The sequence below is a fragment of the Chrysoperla carnea genome, chromosome 1, assembly GCF_905475395.1.
Source record: "Chrysoperla carnea chromosome 1, inChrCarn1.1, whole genome shotgun sequence".
In the NCBI taxonomy this organism is placed as follows: domain Eukaryota; kingdom Metazoa; phylum Arthropoda; class Insecta; order Neuroptera; family Chrysopidae; genus Chrysoperla; species Chrysoperla carnea.
This window is the reverse complement of record NC_058337.1, coordinates 4363548-4387162: the sequence shown is the minus strand read 5'-3', so window position 1 is coordinate 4387162 and position 23615 is coordinate 4363548. Positions and strand designations below refer to the sequence as shown.

Here is a 23615-nt window from a genome sequence, read left to right as displayed (position 1 = left end):
AGCGATAGTAATTGAGAGCAAAAATCTAGCTTTTTGAGCGTTTGTTCATTCAATATGAACACAAAATGGTTTTTTTACAGAAAAACAAACCTTTTTTTATTATATTTACTGGAAAAATTTTTTCGAAGAGTGTCTATATTGCGCAGCAAAACAGTATGAAATAACAATTTTTTGATGCAAACAATTGTCACCAAAATACTTCATAGAAATTTTTTAGCAATAGAAAAGGGTAATACGAAAGTCAGTGAGTATAGTGGCCACTCCCTCGAACAAAACTAAGCACTGAGTAAGCACCGGATACATGGATATAAATTGTTCGTAAGATTACACAAAAATATTAAATTACAAAGCTTTTTGTTATAATTAATTTGTTAATTATATTTTTTTTATTTCAATCATAGCCATTAAAATGATTATTGTTCTAAATAAATATTGTACTACAAAACATTTTGATAATTACTTAAATCATATTTGTTTAAATATAATATTTTTATTATAAAAATATTAATTCTTTATTTTTTTTTACCATGATTAATTAATTAATTATTTGTAACTATAAAAGTTAATCGCGGGATAGTTTGTTTATGGATTGAAAAAATCACTTAAAATTATAGACTTATAAAATCTTATAAATGATATCAAAACAAGTGAAAACAAACAATTGACTGAGTTAATTGTTGAAATACCATGCATAGTCAGTGTTGATTTCTTTATCACATTACACATACAAACATGTGACACATACATAACTGTTAATCAAGTATAGTACATATTATAAAATTTCGGAATAATTGGCGCCATCACGGGTAAACAGTGATGTTTACGAAAACATGTTTCAAACAAAAGTTGTTTAATTTTTGATAAGGAACATTTTTTACATTTAAACTTTTGTTCTATCTCTAACGGTTTACAAGATGGGTCCTACGGACCCAAGACCCAATTGACCTATGATGCTCATTTACGAACTTGACCTCACTTTTTACGTCCTGAGTACGCTTTAAAAATTTCAGCTCGATATCTTTTTTCGTTTTTGAGTTATCGTGTCCACAGACGGACGGACAACCGGAATTAGGTGATTTTATGAACACCTATGACAAAATTTTTTTCCTAGCATCATTATTTTTAAGCGTTACAAACTTGGGTACTTTTCACTGGAAGCGCTAGCATCGTTTTTATTGTCCCTACCATGACTACACACACAACGAATAAGTTCTTAGAATCGTAAAAAATTTGCCAAGAAAAAGAATGACATGTGTGCCTATTTGACATGAGTCAAAAAATATTTATTAAGTCAATGCTAATTATCTATTTTAGAAAAAAATCCTTTTATATCAAATAAAATTTTTTTAATTTTTGCATATTAACTGATAAAATATGAATAAATTTTTTCAAGTGTTTTGTATGATCGATGTCGGCGGCCATTCGTTTGAACTAAATGATTTTTTTTGTTATCAAAAAAAAAACTTTCAATCCTCAGCTTTTCAAAAATAAATAGCTTAAATAAATATATTGATAACACACAACAAACTAAACCAATCGAAACATTAAATCTATTTTTGTCAAACCATATGTCTATTGATAAAAAAACTTATGTGTGTGTGTGTGTGTGTGTGTGTGTGTTCGTGTGTGTCAGTCAACCATTAAATATTTGTATGTCTACTTTGTATCATTTTATGCTGATAATCACAACAAAAAATTTAAGTAAAAACAAGTGAAAACAAACAATTGACTGAGTTAATTGTTGAAATACCATGCATAGTCAGTGTTGATTTCTTTATCACATTACACATACAAACATGTGACACATACATAACTGATAATCAAGTATAGTACATATTATAAAATTTCCGCCTAATTGGCGCCCTGACGGGTAAACAGTGTTGTTTACGAAAAAATGTTTCAAACAAAAGTTGTTTAATTTTTGAAAAGGAACATTTTTTACATTTAAACTTTTGTTCTATCACTAACGGTTTACAAGATGGGTCCTACGGACCCAAGACCCAATTGATCTATGATGCTCATTTACGAACCCAACCTCACTTTTTACTTCCTGAGTACGCTATAAAAATTTCAGCTCGATATCTTTTTTCGTTTTTGAGTTATCGTGTCCACAGACGGACGGACGGACGGACAAACGGAGAATGTCCGTTGAGAATGTTTCTTTATAAATGCAAAATGGGAAAAATAAAATTCGTAACGTACCAAATTTTAAACCTTGGGCTTAAAGAATTGTATTGTAATGTATTTTCTATAAATAGCTAAAAAATCAAGGGGCTTAAGCTTTTCTTTTACAGCGTCATAATTGCTATTACTATATAAAAAATATATTTTTGTTTGGATTATAGATGATTAAGCTATGAATACTCTAAAAGTATGAAAACTAAACTATAGAGGCACTAATTATATCAATCACATTAAATTTTCATTACATTATTACCACACCAAATCCTATTGACTGACTAAATAAAAACAAATTAGTATTCGCTTACAAATTTCAAATAAAAGAATTATACAGGATTTTCAAGTTTTCATTCCCGTTAATTAGAATTTCATCAAAAAATGAAAATGTAAAAAATGGGTAAATAAATCCAATTAATTTTAAAAACTAATTTCATAACAAAATTCATTTTGTTTTTTTGTTGTTGTAATATCAAAAGTAATAAACGTGTGAGGATTATTTTCAAATTTTCACAAATAATAATAAAATATTATACCAAAAAATATATATGAAATAATCCCCAATCTAGGATTAATTCCTATACTATCAAAAGTATAAATGTATATGTTTTATATGATTTTATATTAGTCTGGGCTCAGATGTAGTATTTGACAATGTTATTCTTGGAAACTTGAAAACCCAAGACTTTTCGTTTAGGTGATCAAATGATAATTGAATAAAAAAATTTCTTTAAAGAAGATCCTTTCGCCGCTAATGGAATGAATAAGAAATGTTAATTAGTTTTTCAAAATATTCAGGTTTCTGTTTTTGAACTAAAATGTATAAAGAAACAGATCTTCAAAATCAGTCCTTTTCGAGAGAGCTATAAAAACAAATGTAATTTAATGGCGAAATTTCTTTAAATTTCACTTGTTTATTAAAATTTTTTACTTAAAACTAAAAAAAGTACATATATCAAATATGGTGGAAGCGATGGAAAAACCAGGTCATGCTTACAATTTAAATGTATTGTCATCCGATTAATAAATGCAATCTAAATCTCAGCTCAATCGAAAACCGGGAAGTGAGTCAAATTTAACTTGCAAGATTGGATTACGTACACCTAAACAGGCGAAGCTAAATAAAAGCTTGCACAAAATTTCAAAAATCGATTTTTTCATCACTTGATAGAACAAAATGCCCTACATCCAACTCTCACGAAAATTTCCTTAAAGGAAAAAAATGTTTGAACATGTATTTCACAGAACGTCAAATTTGCAATTGATCCAAGATGATTGTCAAATACTCCGTCCGATACCAGACCTAATATAGATTTGAACTATAGTAGTATGTAGATAGGTACTCAATAGGTATGAAATATGTAATTTTATAAATAAAATTTTATTTATTCTCTTTGATACAATATTTGGTTTGTACATTGGAAAATTGAAAATTCATATTCAATTTTTTTGTTATATTTTTAAAGGTGGAATTAGCTTATTGTGACAATCTGAAAGCGAAGCAAATCAGTTACAAATTGCATCAAGAAAAAAAAATTTTTTTTGAGTTTTTTAACTGTGTACTTAATAAATTTCCAGGAAAAAAACATGTGAAAAATTTAAATTTGTTAATTAAAGATATGACAACAATATTCCTTAGTTTTTCCTTAAAACATATTAAAAATTTGATAATTTTGCGGACATATAATACTTAATATCAATTTATCTCTTCATCAAAATTTCAAGGAAAGATATTTGGGCAAAGATGTTCCAAATCTTGTTTTTGTATAAGATTAATCGAACACCAACTCTTGTACACGAAAAAGTTCTTTCTAAGTGATCTATTTCATTTCCAAATTTTGATATCTTAAGCTAATAAATTTAGTATTAAAAATATTTACGATATTACCTACCCATGTATTAAACAAGAAGTCACAGTAAACGAATTCTATTATATTTTCATTCGATGCTTTTTGGTCATAGATAAACAAAAAAACTAATAATTTTATAAAATGTTAGTGCAATTGGCATGAGCAGAGCGTATATAGCAGAACAGGTATTAAAATATATAAATTTGATGATATTTTAATTATTATTGACAAAAAATAATTACTTTTTCAGGAAAAGTTAAATAACCATACATATTATACTATAATGTATACTGATAAACTTCAAAATTGAATCACACATCTAAATTGGCGATTATTTTGAAACATTGAATATTTTTTACTAGCTTTTATCAGCGGCTTAGCCCTAGTTTTTGTCCATAAATAACTGGCAAAAATCATTAAAAATTAAATTACAAAAAACAAGATACAATTAATGGATATCCGTTCATCAAAGTTGTCAGACATATTTCTTACAAAAAAAATAATTTGTTTTTCTGATAAGCTTGATTGAACAGATGTCCATAAATTGTATCTCCTTCACCCTGTTTTATAAAATGTCAAAACAATAAATGTAATTTTAATTTTTTTATTTTTATATCATATATATATGAAATATATCAAGGTAGGTATAGTAAAGTTAGTCCCAAGTTTGTAACGCTTAGAAATATTGATGCTACGTACAAAATTTTAGTATAGGTGTTCATAAAATTTTACAGAAGGCCTATTAGCGACTCATTAATTGACACACAAAATTTCATTTTTATGGTAACACTGTTTTGGTATCGAAACGTTAATTATTTTTGCCGTCAAAATAAAATATTTCTCGAGTGAGACTCAAATTAATTTATTAAGATTGAAATATCATCGATAAAGTTATTTCATTTTTGATATCTCACAATATATTTTAAAAACGCTAATTATTAACAATATTATTTTTACATACAAATGTTTATATTTAATCAATTATTTTGTTTTTTATCATTAACCATTACCTGCACATCCATAACCATTTAAAATTCAATATTTATTTTAAAACCAATCATTAAAATATTTATTGTCAACAAAAAAAATAAAATAAAATTACAAACAAATGTTGTAGATGAAATGAGGTGGTTAAATTTATTTTATTATTTTTTTGAGGTTATCAAAATGAGGTGTGAGTTTTTTTTTTTATTATTTTTATTTCAATATTTTTATTGTATTTAAAATATAATTATTAATTTTTTTTTATTGTTATTGTAATTTGTTTATAATAGAATGTTTTTTAAACAATTTTTTTAAATTTTAAACAGTTTTTTGTACAAATAAAAAAAAAAAAGCATTTTTGATATCAATGCACTGGAAGTATACTCGAGCGCGAACCGAACCAACAACCTCTGATTTTCGAGGCAAGCGTTCTAACCAATGGACCAACGAATTGTTTCAAGGACTTGCACAATTATTCTAAAACAAATATGGTAATTTGTTGAAGATTAAAAGTGTACAAATATCGTTTAATCAGCAAGAAATTTTTTCGAAATATCTTCTGAATACGCCATTTTATTCGATACAACTAAATATCTCGTTTTGTAGTTAAACAATAAAAAAAAACACTTAAATTTTGATTATGGACATTATGTTATAGCATCAGATTGGACCCAGTGCTTCGGGTTTCTTTAATAGCCAATTTAGTTCCTACATAAGATCCGGTAAGAGATAGAATAACACTTGGAATAACACTTTTTTTTTGTGGTCAACCAAGAAAATTTCAGGTTTACGTTATTTAATAGCAATGTAATTTCTATATAAACAAATGATAGTTTTTAAAAACGTAGGTATTCAAATTGAAAACGATATTGAAAGGATATTTAAAAATAAAATTAAACTGTTAAATTAATCTCAATTATAAATGATTCATAGTAATTTCTATATAAATCATACTAGTTTTCAACAGGTTTCATCTAGTTACGCTAAATATTCCGCAATTTATATCAAAATTAAATTAATTTCAAACAATTTTAATTCAATAATTTTCTGTTACGGTAGAGAATTATTGCCAATCTTTATTACAAATAATATAAATAAAAAATTTTAATTGTACACGATTACACGATACATATTGTGTGTATGTCATATACGCCAATTACTGACGTCGTCCACTTTTTTTTAAAAGCGTATATATGTAAAAGTATATATTTTTTATGATAATAAATTGCGGATAAAATCAATAAAAAATATATATTTAAAAATCATAAAACTTCAAAAAATATATATTATTATTAATTAAATTATTATTTAAAGATATTTTCTCTATATCGTGGATAAAAATAGAGAATTTATTTTATTTAAAGATAAGATAAAAATTCATTTTGTATATGAATCAATCAATAATATTTATAATTGATTAATTGAGATCCATTCATTTTAGATATAGTTTAGTACCGCGATTTCTACGATAGTTTTTTTTTTCTATTGTATTTTTTTTGAAAAGGATTTGATTTAAAATCAACAAAATCTTTTTTTAAATGCGTAAAGTCGTACGCATTTTTATTTATCAAATTATTGATTAAATTAATCAGGTTTGTTATTGAACTTAAAAAGTGACATCGAAAGAAACGATTTTGATTAAATTGGAAATGATTATTTCAAGGTTTAAGGTATTGCTTATTTTTAAGTGGTAATATCCTCTTACTTCAAAAATACCACATATTTTACCGGATTTCTTTTGTAATTTATTTGATTAGGTTTTTTGTGGAGTAGGTATAGAAGCTTCTTTTAAAATAACAGTAGCGAAACTTATTTTTCGAAATTGTTAACGTGTGAAAATGATAAAGGAAAACGTAAATTTTTCAAATTATTGAAGTGATTCTTGTTTTTATATCTTGACAAAAAATATAAAATATGACTGAATATGTCTCCAGAATTAAATAAAATTTTCTCTAAAGATAAAATTTTCTATACGTTAAATTTCAATTTTTATATTAATTTTATCTCAAAAACTAACAGTTTTGTAAAAAATTACAAGAGAAATATTAGTTTTAAAATTTATAAAAGAATGCAATTGCAAAAGAAAAATTTTTTTGATCTTTTTGTGAGTTTTTCATTTACAAACGGGAAGCCAGACGGCTTTGGAAGATCAAATAAGAAAAACATTTGAGCTAAAGATAAACATTGGGCATTGGCAAGCATTTTGCTTCAGTTATTGCAAATTCGCTGTGGATCAATGAGATTTTATAAATTTGTTGTCAATAGTTATTTATATACTTTATTGCATTAGCGCTTGTCAATCATTTCATTTACAAAATATACAGGTTTAAATACAGAATAAAATTGCAAAATCAGTATTAATATTAAAATATTATTAAATATATTATGAATTTCAATTAATCTAATTTTAAAATTGAATAAAATTAATGAATTGAAGCTTAATATCGATTAGCCCATTGAAAATACATTATTTAAAGAAAATCTTATCCAAAAGAAAAAATAAAAATTGTCTACGATTATATTGAACTTTTATTTTTTCAATTTTAACATTCCTAATCAATTTACTCGGAATACATTTTTTATCATTTAATCTATAGCAGAAATTTATAATTTATTCCAGAAATAAATCTATTTTCATTATACATATATAAAAAATATCTTTTTCGACTGACCACTCGTTTAAAAAATTTGTTGTTCTGACTTTTAGATGGTATAATAATGAATTATATCCTTAAATCAAACGGGAATCATTAAACTTATTACAGCAATACAAATCAAAAAAATTTATTCCTTTTGGAATCTATTTTGAAACAACTGTTTCAACTCTACCAAATTTCTAAAGCCCTTCAACAGAAGTTGGCAAATCTGTAGCAATATTTTTTCTTGTATGGTTAATTCTTGAAGAATCATCAGACTAACGTCATAATATGTTATATTATAATGGTGGGAGCGCATAGCACTTCGTTATTTTATTATGAATAGATATCTTTCATGCATTTATCTGCACTTCCACTAAAAAAGAGCTGTTTAGAAAAAGTTGGAAAAAGTAGAATTTAGAACGGATCAGCTTGTTAAAGGTTGATTGGACATTGAGGCAGTGCATAGATAAAAATCTGAATCTGATCCCGAAAACTTTTTCAACTGGCTTTTTGATTCACGATTTTTAAAGTAAAATTATCAAAATATGTATTAAAAATCAATTAATTAAAATTTTGTATTTAAAAGTATTAAAAATTTCTTGTAATAAATATACATGCAAAGAACGGACATTCATATACATTTCATTCAATTATTTAAAAATTTTGACAAAATACTGAGTGGGATGTAAGTAAATGTACAGTTATGAAGAGTATAAGTATCTATATTAAAAATCTTTGAAATGAAAGATTTCTTGTCTCGTTTGAATGTGGTCCTAAGAATTTTCATGATGGTCGAACTCATTGCACAATTTTTAGAGAACAATTTACTTGTGGAAACTCGATACGTGTGTTAATCTTCAAGTGAATCGGGTAATTAGAAGTTTGTTAAACTTGAATTCTAAGATCTTATTACATTTTCCGTAAGTTACAATTTTTGTATTCTCCAAAAAGAAATTTATTTATCAATATCTGATGATTTCTCAGTATTTAAGAGTTCGATTGATAGTCGTTACAAATCAATGACTAATTGTATAAATACTAATATGTTTATATATGTACCGCATTGTACGTCCCACTCTGTAAACATAGAACTCTATATTTTCCATTCATTTATTTTTAAATTTTACAAAAAAATGTAGAACACACGCTTTAATTAACTGGTTTTAAAATTCAACAAAAATATTTAAATTAAAAAAAAAATTTTTATTAATAATAATTTTTGAAGTTCAACGAAAACCGACCGACAAAGCGCATTTAGTTTTCAAGTCAAGAGCCAAATGTAAAATTTGATAGCCATTTCATAACGGATGGGAATTTTTAAAAAGTTAAAATTTTTATCAATAGAATTTTCATAGCCAGACATTTTTATGGAAGCTGAGTGCCTGGTTAAGTTTAAAATTGATGAAAATTCATTGAAGATTCTATCGTTTTCCAAGTAAGAAAGATATCGATTAAACAAATATAAAAACAATTTTTTCTCACTCTCGAAAAAACGAGAAGTCGTACAACAACCTTAACCGTTATCCCCGACTACGAAACTTTGCATAAATATTGCATACCATAAATATTTTAGGAACATGTTGTAGAAAAAATGATAAATAAAGATTGAATTCAACTTAATCGCATAAGTTTCCAACCGTTCTGATATAGCCCTCAAATTCTACAATGGCTCCAGACCATTTTAGTAAGTAAGTCCATGCTTCGATATAACGTATGCTGCTTATATATGGGTAATAATAAAATTTTGATTAGATTGTAATTAATCCCGGATATATGAATCAAATTATTATTTTTTAAAAGTGTTTTTATTCCCAAAAAAAAAATATTAATAACATTTTTATTTTGTATTTTTAATTAATGGAAATATTTAAAAACTATTAACATACAAAATATTATACTAGATCATTCATGAATTTTCATCTATACAATATGTTTATTGATAACACATAGAAAAATCCCCGAAAACAATCTTGGATAAAAAACGAATCGATTACTTTTTAGTAAAACAAGGGAACTTTTCTAAAATCCTATCACCATCGATATAAAACAAGGAATATCCATGCATTTTTTTCTCTAATAAAAGCTAATTTATAAAAGCCATCAAAGATATGTTTGTATCTCTTTCTAACAACAGAATTCACCTTGGAGTTCTTATGGTAAACATAGTATATGACGTCAAAGACTATGTCCAATCTCTCTGTCTAATATCTGCCTAATTAGTAGCTTAAAATGCTTATAACATCCACATTTCTTGATCGATTATAACTTTAATTTCACTTATTCTCATCTCTTCATATTTTGTTTAGGAATTCGATAAAAAATCATGGATATTCTCAATTCCATCGAAAAATCATACTAATACCTTTCATTAAAATGAGACAGAGATCTACTTCGACATAAAAAAAGATGCTTATCTCTTAAAGATAATGGCTATCTACAATCTCTGTTTTTTTGACTTGATTTCAAAATAGTTGCTATGAAAATGCATTTTGAAGGCGGTCAAAAATACTTCATCAGATCTAGTGTGTAAATTTATTAGTCTATTATAAAATGGATATTATTAAAAGCGGAAAAAAAATAATTTAATTAGCAAATATATATATATATTAATTTTATTTACTTGAAAAATATGATTAATTATTTATTTTTATTTGAAATGATTAATATATGCGAAAACCAGGGGACGCCATTAATTATTTTAAATTGCTCGAAAAGTTTAGACAAATTAATAATTTTATGTTCATATTTTAAAACAAGAGACAAGGAATCACTTTAAATATCTAATTACTTAAATTAATAAGTTTTTAAAAAGGATTTGACATCGGTTATTCATCATATTTTAAGGGTATATCCATGTCAAATTATATCTAAATTAATACTGAGGAAATTAGTACAAAATGTCGAAAGGTTTCAAATGGATAAATTTGTAGGACTTGCTCTTTTTTTTCACTTTTAAAAACAGCAGATCTCATAAATATTGATAGGGCAGACCCTTTTGACACTTTTATCTGCAAAGCGGAATAAACGAAACTTCGCTAACTAAAAATATTAGCTCTGAAATTTGCCTATCTTAAACCTTTTTAATTTTAAAAGCACTGTAATTCAAACCTTCTTCTTTTCTCTTTGCAAATTTGTTGTAAATTTGGCAAGGCTTGTTTTGACCAATGTTGTCTTGCAAATTCAATACTGCAAGACAGGTAGAAGCGTAATTTTGAAAATCTTTGCTCATTGGTGTTTTGGAACCCTGAAATATTTTAATATTTCAAGACTCTATTTAAATTTGACACCAATTTTGTGCCAGGGGTAAGCAAAACCTTAACCTTGCAAATTTACACTTGCAGTAACAAGTGGAATACACACGCAAGAATTATTTAAAATCTTTAAGTAAAGTAAGACGCCTGCAATTAAAAGTTTCAACCCTTTTCCTGTGAAATTTCGCTGTTGAAAATTGGATACTTCTATTTAAATTTGACACTGATTTTTTCGCAGGGATGAGCAAAGTCTAAGCCTTGTAATTTTAAGACACTTGCAATGACAAGTGTGCATTCATTACTTAAGTAAGACCTTTACAATTCAAATTTTTAACCTTTTCCCTTGAAATTTCCCCAATCGAGTTTTTATTGCTCGTAGTTGGGAAACGCATTTTGGTGCAATTATATAAACAAAGTTTTTAGAATTTCAAAACACCTGCAACAACAAGTGTCCACGTGTATATATAATCGCCCGTCGGGCGAAAAAATATCAAAAAATAATAATAATTCACTTACTTTCAGCTTTAATTTTCGGTGTAACAACACGAAATGCACTATGCGTAGCCGCTACCATAGATACACCATTTCTATCTACCGTCGGCGGCATATTATTACTATCCGTACTATTTGTTCGAGGTGATAAACGATTATTCGATGGTTCATCCACAGCACCCCGAACACGCATCGCTTTACTAAAGTCTAATGGCATCACTCCACCAGAATTTAACGCACTGACTTCCATAATTTACAAGGAAAAAACAAATTTTATAACAAAAATTAAAAGTCACAAAACATGTTCGAACACACAAGTCTCACAAAAACGAGCACATTTTCACAGAAAAATTTTTGGGGACTAGATTTTAAAAAAAATGTATTTTTCGTTAAATTTGTTGATCTCGTGCGAGCTGGTTTATCGTCGCGAACACACTACAATCGAAATGTCGAAATCATATAAGTTTCACTCCCTCAATTTTGATACAAGTATTATACACACACTAACTAAATGTGCTGTGGCTCTCGGTTTTGAGTACAATTCGGTTCAATATTCTGAATAAACTGAATGCTCGCATGAACCATATTGCTTGGGTGTATTGAGTATGCTTGACTCTACGATACAATATTATTATCGCTTTTAAAATACAACAAGCAACGATTATCTTGGGAGGGACCTTGTCATTTTAAGTCCCTCCTATGTGTGTATAAACTATATACATATATATACGTACATATATACATACATACGGACGTAGTACGTACAAATACATCCATAAATACGCTTACAAATACCAATCTAAATACACAATCTGTTTGAATTTTAAATACTTTTTACAAAAAATTATATTTCTTTATAATTTTATAATAATTTTTTTTTTTTTTATAATACCGCGGCTTTTTTCGGTTTATGGAGTGATAAGGAAATTATTTTTAATTTTTGTCGAAAAAAATCTGTTGTATTTTCTTGATTAATGGTAAATTATATTAGTAAAATTTATTTTCTACTATTTTGCTTATGATAAGTTTTTTTAATTTTTACTAAAATAAAAATTTTACATTGTGGTGGATTTAAGGATGTATGAGCATGAAAACAATGTTTGATTTAAAGGCTCAAAATTTGTTTGTAGGTAGTCTTTTACTCAAAGAATATGTGATTAAAATTTCAGCTTAGATATCCGTGCAAATTTTTAAGAAAAAAGTCATTAAAAATCGATATAAAATACATTGGCTCTTATGGAGGAATTTCAAAAAACGACATATTTTGGAAGTTTTTGATAATTTTCATTTGGAATGAATGAAAACAAATTTAAAAAAAACTTTTTAATAGAAAGTAAACATATTAGCAATGAAAATATTGTCTTCAAAAATTTCTAAACGAAAGATATTTTTTCTTAAATTTTCTGTTTACAAAAATCATGGTTTGCTAAATGAAAAATTGTGGTAATTTTAATTTTTCTAACTTTGATCATGATAAATATTTCGACTTTCGATAATTAATTAATTTCTGGCAAATTTATCAGTTTTCAATCTTAATGTTTGTTTGTGTAATGTTCCTCAAATGTATTATGCAATTTTCTTTTATAATTTTTCTTATAATTCTCTTGTAAAGTCAAAATTTGGCTTTGTGATAGACAGAATTCGAAAAATTTTGATTTTTCTTGAAAAATAATAAGAAAATTAATGTATACTAGGTACTAGCTAGACCGCAGCCAAGGTGGTACCCGTTGACTGTGTCTAAAAAAAGGCTATAGAGATATACTATATAAGTGATAATTTACTTTCTTTTTATTTATAGGCAAGTTTATTACAAATATGATATACAAATTACATAATGAACAGAATTTCGTCTAAATAATTTTTCTTCAGCCTGTTTTATGCTAAATAAAGTCTACTTTTTGTTAGCTAGCTCGATAAGCTGTAAATAAATCATGGAATTTGATTAAGGAATAAGAATGAATAAGTGGAAAATAAATAAGAGTATTTTCCTAAAATTGTATAAATCCAAAAATAATATTATCTGAAAAACAAAAACTTAACAAATAGTTTTTGACGTACCTAATAAAAAAAGTTTGGTTACCAAAATAAGATAAAAATAATTTTAACCCAAAATCTACCCTGCTCGTACATTCCTGGATAGAAACATTTGGTTTAGGTACTTCTTTTCTATGCTATTGCTATTATGTTTATTTTCTGTTAAAAAGTTTTTTTTTATTCATTCATTCTAAGTGAAAATTTTCCAAAAGCTTTCAAAATATGTCTGTTTTTGAAATTTTTTCATAAGAGCAAGTAAGGATAAGTTTTTTCAAAAAATTGTATAAATCGAAAAATTATATTTTTTCAAAAACAAAAAATTAACAAGTGGTTTTTGGACGTATTAATAAAAAAAAAGTGTTTACCTACATTAACAAACTAATATTACCAGTGTAGTAACTTTTTTTTCTGTGTATAAGTGTGTATAAAACATTTGTAATAGTATGCGCGCAAGGAGTTTATTAAATATTATATTGGTTGCAGTGATTGGTGAACGTATAAAATATTGTGTACGCCTCCGACGCATTAGACGCCGCAGCGACGCCAAATTACTATACTATACTATAATACTATATACCGTGTATACGGCGGCATATCCACCGTCACTTATTGTATTATTATTATTATCATTTTCATCAACATCAATGGCGTACGAATGATTACGATCTTAAACGAGTGAGATGTTTGAGTGAGATTCTGTGTGTGTGTTTTTACTCACTCGCCATATAGAGTTGAAAAGTGGTTCATTGAATTTTTTTTCGTCACTCACTGAAGATCTTCTGTTCTGATGTGTAAACTAACAGTTTAGTTTTAGAAGCCGACGTGACACATCATCCTTGTTGCACCCTGTATTAAAGGTGTTCTGTAATACACTGCAGAACTCGAGACTTCTTAAATAAACTTATAAAGACGAACGAAAAGCTGAGGCCTAATTTCCAATTTGACAGAGAAATATATCTTTATCGTTGCATTTAATTATCAAATAATTAATCTCACTTTTTAATAAAAATAAATTTATTAGTTAATTTGGTTAATTATCTCGGAAATTAGGTCTCAGATCGAAATTTGATAAAGTGCTTTTTCGTTCGTCTTTATAAGCATATTAAGTCAAGAGATCTGCAATCAATTTAAGAATATCGCATATATGAAATATGTATCAAGGTATACTAATTTTAGTCCCAAGTTTGTAACGCTTAGAAATATTGGTAATAGGAACGGAATTTTAATTTAGGTATTCCTAAAATCAGCTAGTTAGCCCATTTTCGGTTGCCTGTCTGTCCACCCATGAACACGATAACTCAAAATGAAAAGAGGTATCATAATTGGGTCTTGGGTTAGTAGAGTTCTTCAAAGTCTTGTAAGTCGTTAGAGATAAAACAAAAGTTTAAATAGAAAAAATGTTATTATTTTTAGTTTTTGTTTAGTTAATTTGGTTAATTATCTCTTAAATTAGGCCTCAGTTCGAAATTTGATGAGGTGCTTTTTCGTTTGTCTTTATAAGCATATTTATACTTTATAAGCTTATTAAATCAAGAGTTCTGCAATCAATTTAAGAATATCGCATATATGAAATATGGTATCAAGGTATATTAATTTTATTCCCAAGTTTGTAACGCTTAGAAATATTGGTAGTACGAACGAAATTATAATGTTGGTGTCTCTAAAATCAGCTTGGTTAGCCCATTTTCGGTTGCCTATCTGTCCACCCATGAACACGATAACTCAAAAATGAAAAGAGGTATAATAATTGGATCTTGGGTTAGTAGAAGAGAGTTCTTCAAACTCTTGTAAGTCGTTAGAGATAGAACAAAAGTTTAAATATAAAAAATGTTATTACTTTTTGTTTTTGTTTACTTTTAATCATGCATACGATATTTATTTACATCATAGTCTCTGGATTATAATTGATGTTTTTAAAATGATACATACAGGCGTAAACTCAATATTGACAAGTATATTGTCTAGTAATCTTAATTAAAGAGAATTGAAAAAAATACACTCGAACCAGGACTCGAACCCGGACTTCTCTGCATCCAAGAGGTCCGGGTTCGAGTCCTGGTTCGAATGTATTTTTTTTTCAATTCTCTTTAATAAAAAATGTTCTTTATAATAAACAGTAAATTAAGACAAAACTTTGGCGTCAATTTTGTCCCATTTATTTGTCTTTATTTTATAAGTAATATAATTTTCGTAATAATTTTCGTGTGTGTTTAAATTGATTTATTTAATTATTTTAATGTATTTTATTATAATTGTTTTATTACAAAAAACATCTTTTAATCATAAAATTTTTGTCCAAAAATTTTATAGAGGTATAATAATGATAATTTAGATTTAAATAAAATCATAATCAGAACATTAATTTGTAAAAATAATCTGAATGTTTAAATAATATGGCTTCCAATGCGATTATTTTGAAATGTAATCAGTTTCCTTATTTCGTTAAATAACTCAAAGTCTTTACAAATAGTCTTTACAAATTTTAAGATATTAAATCCTTATTAGATTGATAGCACGATATATGCACGATGTTTTACTGATTATGCTAATTTTATTGCAATTAATTTTAGCACAATTAAATTTGTTCAAGAAAAACAGAGAATTCAATTTGATTTCGTAATTTTGAACTGATTATAAATAATATAACAATTTTTAAAAGGTTTCATCGTTGTATGATGTTTATGACTTTTAATTTATGATTTAAGTGTAAAAATTTTGATAATTAAAACACCATCAGGTAAATAAAAATGGAAATATATTGATAATATTTATTTAATAATAATAATTTTATTAAAGAATGAATAAAGTTTAAAAGTGAAAAACTTTATTGAATATCATTAAAGTCTTAATATTAGTAGTAATTAATTTCATTTTTAATATATCAGTTTATATAAATTTTTATATAATAACAAAAAAAGTTTACGGAGAAATTGTTATTGATTGAAAAGCTACGAAAACAATTTTTTAAAAGCAAGCTTTAATCTGGTAAGTCTCCAAAATAAAAGTAATAACGAAGTGCAAAATATCTTCTATATCTTTTAATCCGAAAAAGAAATATAGTCACTCAAGATATTATTGAGACTATTATTTATCACGCGTTTAGCAGATATAATTTATAGCGAATGGAGCATAGTTCCTACCGAATGCCCACGGCCATTCTCGCACATTTTTAATTATAATTATAAATTTAAAAATAATTTTTCTAAATTATTTATCTTAAGGAATTCTTTGAAAAAAATTGTTATTTAAATTTCAAATTTTTTTTTAAATCTAGTTACTTCACTTCTTATTTCTTCACAGCCCCTCCACCAAATTGTTATTTTTAAGCATATTTTGATACTTCTTTTGTATTTTCGATACTTTTTTTTAGTATTTTGAATACTACAATCGTTTTCTTTCCTCCAAAATTTACTAAAAACAAAATTTTAAACAACGTTAAAAATTTTACTAGAAACAAAAAGAATTCAGACAGGTCCAATTCTGCTATATTCCACGTTTTGAACTAAGGTAGAATAAGTGCTTGATTCAATGTAGCACAAAGTAGAAATGGTCGTAGATTGTACTTTATGGAAATTTCACAAAAAGTCGTTCAAGAATTTAAGATTTTCACAAACAAACGCTTCCTATCAATTCGAAACCAGAATTCGTCTCCCGTACTCTAAAATTAGACTTTGCTACATTATTGTCTGATAGCGTCCTCTATAAACATAGTAGAATAAAGCCACTTAAAAAAAATAATCAATAGTTATCGTAAAGTTTACAAATATTCGTTTTTTGATGGAGAACTGAATCCTTGAAAATTTTTAGCGTTCCTAGATAAAATTCTCCGTGTACTTAAATATACCCACTAGTAATATATATTATAATATTTGAATAAAATGATTTTTTGCAATTTTATTGCGTAGTAATAACATTAAAATCATGTCATCATAATCTACATACATAAATACATGCATAGACATATACATACATGTTGATAGGCGTTAGTATATATTTTAAAGCTTTGGTGTGTTAAAAAAAATAATAAGTATGTTAATTCAAAGATCAATTTTAAATTACCTACGTTTAACATTTATATTGATACCGATATTGTAAGTAATTGACGTCAATTGTGAATACTTTTTATTTATTTGTGATTTTTTTGCACGAAAATTTATACACCTTTTCCGTTTTACGTAATTAATTGAGCCTTTTGTATACAATTTATTATGAAAGGTCAGTCACATCTTTCCAATTGATGTTATGTTTATTATACCATGTATATATGAAATATATCAAGATATACTAAGTTTAGTCCCAAGTGTGTAACGCTTAAAAATATTGATGTTAAGAACAAAATTTTGGTATAGGTGTTTATAAAATCACCTAGTTAGTCCATTTCCGGTTGTTTGTCTGTCTGATAACTCAAAATAAAAAGAGATATCAAGCTGAAATTTTTATAGCGTGCTCTAGTTCAATTGGATCTTAGGTCCGTAGGACCCATCTTGAAAACCGCTAGAGATGGAAAAAAAGTTTAACATCACTGTTTACCTGTGAGGGTGCAAATTATATAGTATGTATTATATGAGAATATAAATTATATGTTTTATGCAAAAAAATTGAAATTTCGAAAAAATGAGAAAATTGATCTTCTATGTGAAATACAATCGAATTATATTAGCCAACGCATCTTAAATCAATTGTGCCGTAAATGAGATGATAGATAATAGCTAATAATCAATAAATAAGATCCTACTATTGAAAAATATTTTGTTACTTTTTGAAAAAAATTTATTCATTTGAATTTTTTTAAACAATGAATTACTTAAGAATTAAAATTTACTGAAAGTATTTTAATAAAAAGTGGAAATATAAAAAGGAAAATGAGCTAGAAATTTTATTTCTTGAAAATCGTGAATTGATAATGCTTAATATTTTCAAATTTTCATAAAAATGAATAATTTACAAAGTTTGAATTATCAATTAAAAAGAAAACCCATTTAAAAATCTATAAAATTGTTTTTAAATTACGTTAATTTTATCAATAAAATTGATAATTGAATTTTAATTATATTTACTAAAATTCCGCTATCATTTCATAAACACACGTCAATTTTGAAATTATTTATTTTGTGGGCTTTTAATGTGTTTTTTTTATGTATTTATAATTTTTAATAACATGTAATTTTTAGATTAATAATTGTTTTCAAAATGGGCTAAGCCACAAACATCAACAAATCATCAAAAAAATCAATAAATATTTGTCGATATAGTTTTTTATTTCAATATATGATCACTAAAATGATCTCTTAATCGTTAACTTTTTTACAAAACGTTATTAACAGTGAATTTTACTACTTGCATATAATTATGAAGAGCCAATTTTCAGCGCAATTATTATTATTTTTCTAAAAATTTTTACATAAAAATTAATTTTCAAAATAATTTTTAATTAAAATTTCATATTTTTTAGATAATTTTTTTCATATTTTCACGGTAATTGCAAAAAAATAATATCATAATTTCTAAACTTTTGTTAACAAATAAGCTATAGTTTTTCTTAGGAAGAAGTGTACTATCGGCATCTGAAAACTCGCAAAGAAGTTACCCGTTAGAATATAACGCACAATAGAAAGAAATCAGATGACGGATTTAGTAAATTTCATTTCTCTGAGTATGATTTTTTTCCTGTCTTGGATTACTTTGCTTGCTTATTGTTTTTCGTACACTTTTCATTTGACTCGATTGTCATTGAATGCCAAAGAAAATTTATGCCTATACACAGACCTGGAGCCAATTCTGAACCTCTTCTAAAAATAACTTTTGCCACAGATGAAACTTTTGTTCTTTAATCTATTTCTGCACAGTTCTAAGGAGCATATCATTATTTAATATTGCGCAAATACAGTTAAATCTATCTCCCTTAAGCCTCATTCTCGCCTCTTCTAAAGAATTATCAATTCCAAGCAAAGTTCATAAGACTTATAAACTTTGCTTTGAAAGGATTTTATCTTATTTTCTCTTGGAATATCTCTGAATTGAATGAAAATCATAAGACGCAATTAAAATTTATTACATTAACTTCAATGAAAAAAATATATACAGAAATATTGTTTGTCCGATGTGCGATATCCTTTATCCTTTGATATAGTGTCACAAGACCGAATTATACAAAAAGAAGTAGAAATCAGGAATAAAGCTGTGTGAAAAATGCTTATGACAGCTGTCAACTATTGGCATCCTGCATGAGTTTTATTTCAAGCTGTTTCCTTGGTAATCATAACCTACTTTATTACTATAATTGAATGGATGGACATATAAGTTTACATTGAAAATTTAATAATTAATTCACATATAATAAATGGTAAATTTGCAAAAATTTTATAATATAACAGCGCTGAGGTAGATTAAGCTGTCCTCTCCATCTACTGTGCCCCCTGCCAATATAGAATGTCTTGATTTTTAAAAGAATAAGCTATTTTTTTTTTAGATAATTTATTCATTCATTTTATTCAGCTGCTGAAGCCTAGTTTTAGCTTTTTATCACACCTTTATTTTCAGCCACCGGTCATTGGTAAAATGATTTTCCCAATAAGGTTATTCATGGATAAAAAAAGAGCAATCCCGTTGATTTTTCATCAGTTTTGTATGTCAGTTTCTTTTAAAATCCACGTCAATCATTTATAAATATTTCATATATTTATAAGACTTTGAATAAATAGTCATTAATAATTTTATAGACAATAATTTACATTCGCTAGTAAAACGAATAGTCAATAAGTGATTGGATAATAAACCAATAATAATTAGCATCAATGCTCAAGCAAATAATGTGTAATAAGTAATAAAAGAAACTTTATAAACATTGAATAATTGCAATTGTTTTACTTTTCATTTGCGTCACTATTCTGTCTGTGCGGTTTTAGCTAAATTGTAGCTAAAACCTACTATTTTTTTTATCTATAGATGCATATATGTAATACTATTTATAGATTTATCATGACTAGTGAACGTAAAGGATTTTCACTATCATAGGTACCATGTTCGAACGGGTGATTCCATGAAAAGTGCGCCTCAATTACTGTTTTCCAATTTTGATAAACCAAGTATGTAATCCTTCTAAATTTGAATCATACTTTTCAAATTTGTGATCACAATTAACTTAGTTTTAATAGGTTTCAAGAATGTGAGGTCCTGGTCCCGGAATAAAGCACATAAGTGATAATTAGCGAAAAACTGACATCACAACTGAGAAGTCTGACCCAAAATTAGTGAGGTTCAAAAAAAATTCCAAAAAGATCGGATCAAATTTGCCTGTGTTATCAAAAAAATTAAATGTTTGAACTTTATGACGTCATCAGAATCCAAAAAATGCAATTTTGCTCTATCACATCCAAATATTATCCAATTATGATAAATCAAGTATATTTTTCTACTAAATTTGGGTCATACTTTTCAAATTTGTGATCAAAATTAACCTAGCTCTAAAAGGTTTCAAATTTTTGCAGTCCTGGTTCGGAAATTGAGCCCAGTAATGAAAGTTTAGCGAAAAACTGTGAACGTAAACGATTTTCACTATCATAACTCGTTCAAACGGGTGATTCCATGAAATAGTTTCTGTTTCTGTTTTCCATGAAAAAGAATCTTTTTTTGATGATAAAATTTTTTCATTTCTGTTCCGAAGTGGCTGGTCAGATTTATCCAATAGTCAAATAAACGATTTAGACATTTTCATTACAGTCAAAATACTTAAATTTAAGGATGCATTTTTTAAAGTATGTTTAAATTATTGATTTCAAGAAAAAATTAATTATTTTGTTGCAGCAGAATTTAGTTCTTTAGTTAAAAATGAATAATTTAATCTAATCGTGATATTAATTGGTTTTTAATATTTAGGAAGGATTAAAATAAATAACTCCAATAAAATCGCAATGTCATGATGAAATAAATTCGCGGGTTTTGATAATTATATTATCAGAGTTAATTTTTTTATGTGATTCGGTTAGAATGAAACTGTAGACAACAAGACTCTATATAGCGAATATCTTTAATTATAGCGAATAAATCCATATCAATATTCTTTTAGTTTACTGCAACTTACTCGTTATTAACTTAAGAGAAATATTTGCCGGCAAATTTAATAGAGCTAGGTTAATTAGGTTAACCCTGTTAGAGCTAGGTTAATTTTGAGCAGAAATTTGAAAAATATGAACCAAATTTAGTAGGATTAAATACTTTGTTTATCAAAATTGGATAAAATTCGGATGTGATAGAGCAAAATTAAATTTTTTTGGATTCTGATGACGTCATAAAGTTCAAAAATTTAATTTTTTTGATAACACAGGCAAATTTGATCCGATCTTTTTGGAATTTTTTTTGAAGCCCACTAATTTTGGGTCATTCTTTTCAGCTGTGATGTCAGTTGTTCGCTAGCTATCACTTATGTACTTAATTCCGAGACCAGGACTCCACATTATTGAAACCTATTAGAACTAGGTTAATTTTTACCACAAATTTGAAAAATATGACCCAAATTTAGTAGGATTACATACTTTGTTTATCAAAATTGGATAAAATTCGGATGTGATAGAGCAAAATTAAATTTTTTTGGATTCTGATGACGTCATAAAGTTCAAAAAGTTAATTTTTTTGATAACACAGGCAAATTTGATTCGATCTTTTTGGAATTTTTTTCGAAACCCACTAATTTGGGGTCTTTCTTTTCAGCTATGATGTCAGTTGCTCGCTAGCTATCACTTATGTGCTTAATTCCAAGACCAGGACTCCACATTCTTGAAACCTATTAGAACTAGGTTAATTTTTATCACAAATTTGAAAAGTATGACCCAAATTTAGTAGGATTACACACTCGGTTTATCATAATTGGATAAAATTTGGGCATGATAGAGCAAAATTAAATTTTTTGGATTCTGATGACGTCATAAAGTTCAAAAATTTAATTTTTTTGATAACACAGGCAAATTTGATCCGATCTAATTAGAATTTTTTTTGGAATTCACTTATTTTGGGTCATTTTTTTCAGCTGTAAATTTAGTTTTTCGTAAGCTATATCTTATGAGCTTTATTCCAGGACCAGGACTCAAATTCTGGAAACAGAATAGAATTGATTAAAAATATTCTAATATTGTGGTTGCAATTGACAATTTTTTTAAATTTCATAATTATTTTTAAAATCAATTAAATTAATTGATTCGCAAACAAAACCAAACAAACCGTTTAAATATTTCAAAACAAATATTTTTTAATTTACCGAAATGTCCATTATTCTTAAAATACATAAAATTATAGTCAAAATTATACCAAAGAATGTTGTCAATCCCTTTACCCCGTCATAAAAATTTTGAATGGCACCATTGTAGACTACAGGATTAATTGATTTAATTTTTCTGTAAACAATAGGCCCACAAAATTCAAAATATATGAAAAAATTAAAATTAATAGATATTTTTTTTATTTAAATAATTACATCAAACATAAACGCGCAGTTACAACAGTACGTAAAAACATAAACTTTTTAAACAAAAATTATAATTGATTTCAAAAACACACTTAAAACCCAAAAAATTTAAAACCCAATCTGAATATTAGATCAGGCTGGAATGAAATAGGTGATCGGATTAAATTTTTTTTATCAATAAGATGAAGAATTCTCTCAAATGTGAAGTTGGTTTTTGAAAATCTTTACTAGTATACAAGATATGAACGTATAAAACTCCTACTTAAACAAAGAGGAAGATACCAGTGACTTCATAAATTGGTATCACAATGGAGATTCATTGCGGAGAAAATTCAGAATTCGGGCATAGTCGAACCAGAAGAAATTAAGAAACTCAGCACTAGGCAAATCCTGGATTTCAGTACATCAGTTGGTTTATAATAGCCACTGAAAAGCGTAGCGGGGATAGAGTGCAAGGGTCTATTTGGCGATGCTAGAGCATGGTCCGCTAACTTCCATACCCATACCCCATAGATGGAATGTGCCAATCACATTATTTTTCATAAACATTGGTTTGGCTGTTGATTTAGGGGCTTGCTCCAGGACTGCCAGATGGAATAATTGGATACAAAAAGGGAATAATTTTGTAATTCTCTGTATTCAGCTAGTAATAAATATAAAATAAAAATGATTGTTTTTAACAAAAGAAATTTAATATTTTTAATAAAAAGAATATTTATAATAATAATAT

At 26.6% G+C, this 23615-nt stretch overlaps 1 protein-coding gene across 2 annotated transcripts in view; it reads right to left on the bottom strand.

The window, feature by feature from the left end:
• LOC123290563 (zinc finger protein Gfi-1-like) overlaps positions 1-11653 on the bottom strand; it is a 125037-nt gene extending 113384 nt beyond the window's left edge. For both annotated transcript variants that reach the window (XM_044870796.1, XM_044870797.1), the window contains exon 1: positions 11419-11653. In XM_044870796.1, the coding sequence (XP_044726731.1) occupies positions 11419-11644 (226 nt within the window). In that variant the 5' untranslated portion in view covers positions 11645-11653. The remainder of the gene's footprint in view (positions 1-11418) is intronic.
• Positions 11654-23615: the final 11962 nt, after the last annotated feature.